Raw genomic sequence first — 8,269 nt, forward strand, 5'->3', positions numbered from 1 at the left:
TGAAACTGGAGCTAAGCATTATACCTACCTCAGAGGACTTTCATGAGGCTTAATATTAGTACATATTAAGTTACATAGAACAGTGCCTTGTACATAATCCATATTTAATAGGTGTTTTTTAAAGTGCAGCAAGATTATGCATTACAGAGCACTGAGCCTCTTGGACTCATGTATTCTAAAGATATGAACCATCAATAATTATCAGAGCTTGCGTAAGATATTTTTGTAGTGGAAAGAAGTAGAAACTGTAGCAGAAATCCAGCTACCAATATTTATGCGGTCTTTTGTTTTCTTAATAATTTAATCTTCAATATCCTCATGTGTAAAAAGTTTTATGATCCTTTCCAATTTGAAACTTTCCAAAAGTGCCCATCAGTCTGTACTGGTATATAAAATTAATCCCATAATGAATTCTTAACCTTTAATTTCAAAGCTTTGCACCGCTGAATTTAAATATACAATGTTTTTAAGGGGGGTTGAAATAATGCATGGTGTCTAATAGTGAAGAGCAAAGAATGAAAATGACACCATGGTTTTGTAGTGCAAAGAGATCATGATGTTATTTTAGGCTTCTTATTTCTAACATGTATCCTTATACATTTTTGGGGATTTTCACACCCAGCTAAATGGCTTATATTTAAATATAATAGATAATATTTTTCACATATGTTACTTATTTAATCCTTAGCATAAACCTCTAGGTATGTCTGGTCCTACCAATCCAGCCTTCAAAGAGAGAATCTTGAGGCTCATCTACTGAATATTTATCCCAAATATACAGGTAGTAAACAGAAGAGCCAGATCTCAAGATTAGTTCTCTGTATCTAAATTGAGTGCTCTTTCAATTTTTAATACACTGCTTTCCCCTATGAGTGAGGTACTCTTATGGGTGAGTCATTACATGGTATATAAAGAATTATACTGATTATTCTAATAGTATAACTATGATAAGCTTTAATGTAACAGTATTAGAACTAGAAATATTTTCTGTTTGTAGAAAAAAAATTTTTGAAGTCTGTACTGAATTTGTTACAACACTGCTTCTGTTTTTTATGTTTTGGTTTTTTGGCTGCAAGGCATGTGGGATCCCAGCTCTGTGACCAGGGATCGAACCCTCACCCCACTCATTGGAAGGTGAAGTCCCAACCACAGGACCGCCAGGGAAGTCCCTAGAAAAACTGAGTTCCAGAAATAGTATCTATCTCAGGCCATATGACGTCACATGATGGACACCCATTATTCAGTTATGAGAGTGAAGAAGGTGGGGATTGAGACTATGGACTCCAGCACCTCATTACTTAAGAGTCCATTTCCACTCTACCAATCACTACGTGTCTGATTTGAGGCAATTACATAATCCCTCTGTGCCACACTTTCCTCAGCTGGAAAATAACAAGTTTGTATGTCATAGAAATTGTCATGAGGATTCAACTAATTAATCCCTATAAAGTGCTTAGAACACTGCCTAGCACATAATAAATACTTGAAAAAGCATGTGGCTGAAAATGTTGATGCTGCTGAATATGTGCTTTCAATTAAAGAATGAGGAAGACTTTAACTCCATTAGTGGCTTGTATAACTGAAAATGAGTTCACTTTTGGCTCTTTGAGGTCATAACAGAACTAAGTCCTCTATTCTGCTTGTTGTTGTTGCACAATACTTACATGAATATCTGCTCAATCTTGAAAGGCAGCATTAATCAGCATAGTAATCACCCTGAGAAAGCTATAAAAACAAGAGTTCATCTATCTTTTTTCAAAGAATAGCACATCTCTGTCATTTTGAGCTCTGCCTCAACTTTACTCAAGGAACTATATCAGCAATGAAGATACTTTGTATTTTCCTGATCTTTATCTTCACCATATCTTGTGGTCCATCAGGTAATTTTTGTTAATATGGAAAAAGAGGGAAAGGCAACTGTTTTTTTTTTGTGTGGGTGTGTGTGAATGTTTTACTCTGGAAAATAAAACAAATTATTGTTAGGAGGCCCCATATGAACTCATAATGTAATTCACTAATGGAAGAGGCAATGAGTAGAACTGATAGTTGAGAATATAATAGGAAAACAGTTACCAACGTGGTGCAATTAAACCTGTTTGTTGTTGTTTCTGATGAGACTATGACTCCTTACATGCTTCCCAATACCTTCTCTTTTTAAATGCAATTTAATGAACTGATGCTATAGCTGTTGTCAAAATTAATCTTTCTACTACTGGCCCAGTAATTTGTGGTAAGGGAGAGGGGTGTTGGAGTGGATGGGTATTTAGAACACAAAATATGTAGACTCTTTTATCCACATCCTTTTGTCTTTACTCTTGAGAAAGCATGCACGGATTAGATATTTACAAATATTCTATTTACAACAACAAAAAAGCTAATGGCAAAGGAAATACTGTTGGATAAATAAGTACTTACACTGTACCAATTTATAGGCAATAAAATCCAAACTCTTTAATATAGTTGCCTGGGCATGATTTCAGAAGCAAATGGTTTAACTCTATACTTTAAACAACTTTATTTACTTATCTATCTATCTACCTATCTATTTATCCATCTACCTATGCAAGGGGATTAAACCTGGATCATGACCATAGCCACTTTTTCCTAGTTTTGCAGAGGAAAACAAGAGAAAAAACAAGAGGAATTGAAGAAAGAAAAAGACAATGTTACCTTGTTCGTGGTGCTTGCAAGACTTCATGCAACTCCTGGGAATACGTATTTACTGACTGCGATTCGGAGCCCTGCTGTGTTGTACGGGAATACATAATGCCAGTCAAACCCAGCACCACCACTAAAGCTTCTATAACTGTAAATTATACTCCTGCTACACTACGTAATACTACAGATGCAAGTTATGTTTCTAGTACACTACGTAATACTAATGACGCAAATTATAATTCTACTACACTGTCTAATACTACAGATGTAAATTATAATTCCACTATATAACACTATATTGTAACTATATTATAAATAAAAATGAACTTTCTACTTTCTATAAATCTATTTTCACGTGTTGTTCTCTAGCCTTCTGGATTACGCAACTATATAATGACAGCTAGTGAGTTCAATGTTAGGTTAGTCCAAGAGAAATAAAGAAGAATGGCAGCCTCTTCACTAAACTGGCAGAAGTTCTCCTCCACCCACATGGCAAAAACCCTCCATCCTTAATACTTCCCTTTACCTCTGGCCTATTTATTTGCCCTGTGCAATAGCCTAGTTATTTTCACATGATCTTTTAAGTATCAGCCATCAGTCATAGTTTATGCTACGTTTCCATAGTTTCAGCAAAAATGCACTCGGGCCTTGAACACAAAGTCATATACATTTCATTCACATAATAAGACAGTATGATAATATAATTGTGAGAAAGAGCAATCAAACAAACCTCAAAAGGAGTAAAATGTGATGAAAATAAAAGTAAATTAAAAAATTTTGAAGGTATATTTTTTCTTCTGATAATAAGAACATTTGGAAGATTACAGAAATGTTTAAAGATGAAAAGAAATATCATTTCTAATTCTGTCATCCAGTGCTAACTATTTATCATAATCAATTTTGAACATAGGCAGCCAATCCAAGAGTCTTCTCTCCTGGGTCTTAAGAATGTATTTAACTACTTCACCTTATAATTCTGTATTTAGTGTTTCTGTCCTCATCCCTCTCTTCAATAAACTCATTGTGTTTCCAGTTTTCCACATTCCACATTAATTTTATCACAATATTAAATTGTTAAATTAAACTATCTTATGAATTATAAAGCTTTCCGTCAGTAAATGCTTGACATTTAGAACCTAAAGTCTCCACTGAGTGTATTTTTTACATATAGCTATAGCACGTATCTGGAAAATATAAAAATTTAGGACAGAATTCTGATTAGAGGAAATGAAAAAAGTTCAGTCAATTTGAGATTTAAGAGGAAAAGGTAAGTCTCAGCTTTCTTACTTAAAGAAATTGATGAACAACACAATCATTCATTAGGACATACAGTAAGAGGTGTAGATTTAAAGGAAACATTTATGACATTCTGAGTTTAGATTTTCCTACTGTAAACATGCGTGAAGCTCAGGAAAGAAAAAAATGCTTCAAATATAGATTTGAGGAACGATTTATTGCAGCAATGAGATAAAATCGCCCAAGGGAAGATTACAGATTGAGAAGAGAAAAAGTCTGAAATTTCAAGGAATAACATTTAAATCATGTTAAGAAAAAATTGGACACTGCAAAGGAGAATAAGAAGGAGAAGCTAGCCAATGAGAACTCACTCCCAGGCTTCATGTCTTCCCAGGTAAGGTCCCAGATGTAGAAGAAAAGAGGCAATGCATTACTACTATGCTCTGTGTTAATTTTTGATCCACAGAATTGATGAGCATAGTAAAATAGTTTTTGTTTTAAGCTGCCAAATTTCAGAGTAGTTTGTTGCACAGCGTTATTAACCAGTGTATAACTTCCAAACAACACAAGTGTAAAAAACAAAAAAGAAACAGTACAAAATGAATCATAGGCAAGACTTCTGAAATGATGAGGTAAAGAACTCCAAAAATTTGCCGCTTGATAAAAGTAACAAAACACTGGCAAAAAAATTGTCAACATCAACTTTTTAAGAGCTCTGCAAATTAACCACAGACTTGCAAAAATCCAAGGAGCATATATTCAAGAAAAAATGCTAAATCTCAGTAAGAACAGCTACCTTTGTGGCATTTTTACTGCCCTATTTCCTTCCAACTCTCCCCAGCTCTACAGTAGACTTGAAAACCAGCAATCTCCCAACCATGGTAGCTGAGAACATATAAAGAATATCTACAACTAAACAATTTTTAAAAACACAAAATGCAATTATAAAATGGACTAAGGGGTTGGATAGACAGTTCTCCAAAGAAGATACACAAATGTCCAACAAGCACATCTCAGGCATGCAAATCAATACCACAATGAGTTACCACTTTCCACCCACTAAACAGGCTATAACCAAAACAACAGACCTTAACAAATACTGGCGAGGATATGAACAGATTAGAATTCTTATACACTGTTGTTGGGTAAATTGGTGCAAACACTTTGGAAAACAGTCTGACATTTCCCAAAAAGTTTAAGCATGGAGTCTTCATTTGATTCTGCAATCCTATTCTTAGGTATATATGCAAGAAAAATAAAGCCATTTGTCAACACAAAAACTTGTACACAAATGTTCATAGCAGCATTATTCATAATAGCCAAAAAATGGAAATAACCCTAATCTCCATAAACTGATGGATGAATAAACAGTATGTGGCATATTTATACAATGGAATATTATTTGACAATAAAATGAAGTATTGATTCATGCTACAACATGGATAAACTTTGAAAATATTATGCTAAATGAAAGTAGCGAGTCACAATTGTCACATATTGTACTATCTTCTCTTTATATGAAATGATCAGACTGGGAAGACCTATAGATTCAAGAGGTAGATGAATGGCTGTCTATGGCTTAGAGGGAGGGGACCTTATCGAGGGGTGGGAGTGTGATAGCTAAAGAGTACAGAGTTTCTTTGGGGGCATAGAAAGTATTCAAATATTGATTGTGATGATGGTTACACAACTCCATGAACGAGCTGAACACCACTGAATGGTACAAATTAAATGGGTAAATTGTCTGGTAATGAATTAAATCTCAATAACATTGTTATGAAAAACAAGAATACAGGCCAACTGTCGGTCAGAAACTATACAAGCCAAAGGACAATGTATCAACATTTTTAAATACTGAAAAAAATTCTGTCAATCTAAAATTCTACTCAGTAAAAAAAAAAATAGTGTCAAAAATGGAAGTGAAATAAAGACACTTTCAAGCAAGCAAAATCTGAAATAATGCATTTCCAGCAGATCTTTCTTGAACAAATATACACAATTCTTCCAGTAGAAGGAAAAGTATACAAGATAAAAATTTGGATTTGCACACAGGAATAAATTGAATTGGAATTTGTAAATTCACAGGTAAATGTAAATATCCTTTCCCTCAACTTTTATTCTCTATAAAAGATAATTTATTGCTTAAAGCAAAACTAATAATATATTGTGCAGTTTCTAGCACTGCAGAGAGCAATGAATGACAATAATAGCCCAAATCATGGGAAAGGAAAATAGAAGTAGAGGATTTTAAGGCCCTTACATTATACGTGATAGCTAAAGACCTATATTATAAATTCTAAGGAAAGGACAAAAAATATATAGTGAATGGGGTAGATAAAATGTAATCATAAAAAATACACAGACAAGAAAGGGAAGGAAAGAAAAGTGAACAAAGGGAGGGAGAACAAATAGAAAACAAATACCAGAAGGCAGGTTTAAAAACAACTATACTGTTATTTTCTTAAATGTAAATATATTATGAATATAGCAATTAAAAGGTAAAGACTGTAAGACAAGATGTTGTATTAGTTATCTATTTCTACATAACAAATTACCCCAATAAGTAACAGGTTAAAACCTTTATTATCTCATAGATTCTATGAGTAGGATTCCAGAAATAGCTTGGCTTGGTGCTTTTGTCTCAAGATCTCTGATGAGTTTGTACTGAAATAGGTGGCCTGAGCTACAGAAATCTCAATACTCAACAGGGTTGAAGGATCTTCTAAACTCACTCATGTAGTTGTTGGCAGGCTTCATTCTTGAGAGCTACTGGACTTAGGGCTTCAGTTCTTTACATGCTGTTAAATAGAGGATCACAGATTCAAATGACATAATTTGGGCTACTTCAATATAAATGGTTATATTAAAAACTAAGAAATGTCTGAAAACTATGAGATGCTAATGAAAAAAATTGAAGAAGACACAAACAGATGGAAGGATATACTATGTTCTTGGACTGGAAGAATCAATATTGTTAAAATGACCATACTACCCAAGGCAAACTACAGATTCAATGCCATCCCTATCAAAATACCAATGACATACTTCACAGAACTAGAGCCAAAAAATTTTTAATTTGTATGGAGACACAAAAGCAAAAATAATCTTGAGAAAGAAGAACAGAGCTGGAGGAATCACGCTCCCTGACTTCAGACTATACTACAAAGCTAGTCATCAAAATAGTATGGTACTGGCTCAGAAACAGACACATAGATCAATGGAACAGGATAGAAAGCCCAGAAACAAACCCATGCACTTATGGTCAATTAATCTATGACAAAGGAGGCAAGAATATATAATGAAGAAAAGACAGTCTCTTCAATAATTGGTGCTGGGAAAACTGGACAGCTACATGCAAAAGAATAGAATTAGAATATTCTCTATACCATATATAAAAAAATAAACTCAAAATGGATTCAAGACTTATATTAAGACCTAAAACAATAAAACTCCTAGAAAAAAAACAAGGCAATAAACTCTTTGACTTTAGTCTTAGCAATATTTTTGTACATGTGTCTCCTCAGTCAAGGACAATAAAATAAATAAGTAAATAAATAAATAAATGGGATTAAATCAAACTAAAAATCTTTTGCATAGTGAAGGCAACCATCAAAAATATAAAGCAAAAAGGCAACCTACTTAATGGGAAAAGATGTTCCAAATGATATCTCTTATAAGAGGTTAATATCCAAAATATGCAAAGAACCCATACAACTTAATATCCAAAAAACAAGCAATATAAATAAAAAATGGTTAGAGAACCTGAAGAGACATTGTTCCAAAGAACACATATATATGGTCAACAGAGTCACAAAAAGATGTTCAATACCACTAATTATCAGGGAAATGCAAACTAAAAACACAATGAGACATCACCTCATACCTGTTAGAATGACTGTTTTCAAAAAGATAACAAATAACAAGTGTTGGCAAGGTTGTGGAGAAAAAGGAGCCCTTGTACACTGTTGTTGGGAAGGTAAGTTGGTGCAGTTACTATAGTAATAAGTATGGAGTTTCCTCAAAAAATTAAAAACAGAATTACCACACAATCCAACAATTCCACTCCTTGGTATCTATCTGAAGAAAATGAAAACAGTAATTCAAAAGGATATATGCACCCCTTGTTCATCCCAAAATTATGTACAATAGCCAAGATATGGAAGAAACCTAAGCGTCCATTATATATATATAATGGGATATTATATATATAATGGAATATTATATATAATGGAATATCATATATATAATGGAATATTATATATATATAATGGAATATTATATATATATATGGAATACTACTCAGCCATTAAAAGAATGAAATCCTTTCATTTGCAAAAGCATGGATGGATCTAGAGGGTATTATACTAAGCAAAAT

At 33.3% G+C, this 8,269-nt stretch overlaps 1 protein-coding gene across 1 annotated transcript; it reads left to right on the plus strand.

Annotated features, from left to right (window-relative positions):
• Window positions 1-1,815: 1,815 nt before the first annotated feature.
• On the plus strand, window positions 1,816-5,527 carry DEFB113 (defensin beta 113). Its single transcript, XM_082413773.1, has 3 exons — window positions 1,816-1,889; window positions 2,186-2,220; window positions 2,533-5,527. The coding sequence occupies exons 1-3, from the start codon at window positions 1,823-1,825 to the stop codon at window positions 2,947-2,949; spliced, it is 519 nt and encodes a 172-aa protein (XP_082269899.1). The 5' UTR covers window positions 1,816-1,822; the 3' UTR covers window positions 2,950-5,527.
• Window positions 5,528-8,269: the final 2,742 nt, after the last annotated feature.

Source organism: Balaenoptera physalus (genome assembly GCF_965194825.1).
Source record: "Balaenoptera physalus genome assembly, chromosome: 11".
Taxonomy (NCBI): Eukaryota; Metazoa; Chordata; class Mammalia; order Artiodactyla; family Balaenopteridae; genus Balaenoptera; species Balaenoptera physalus.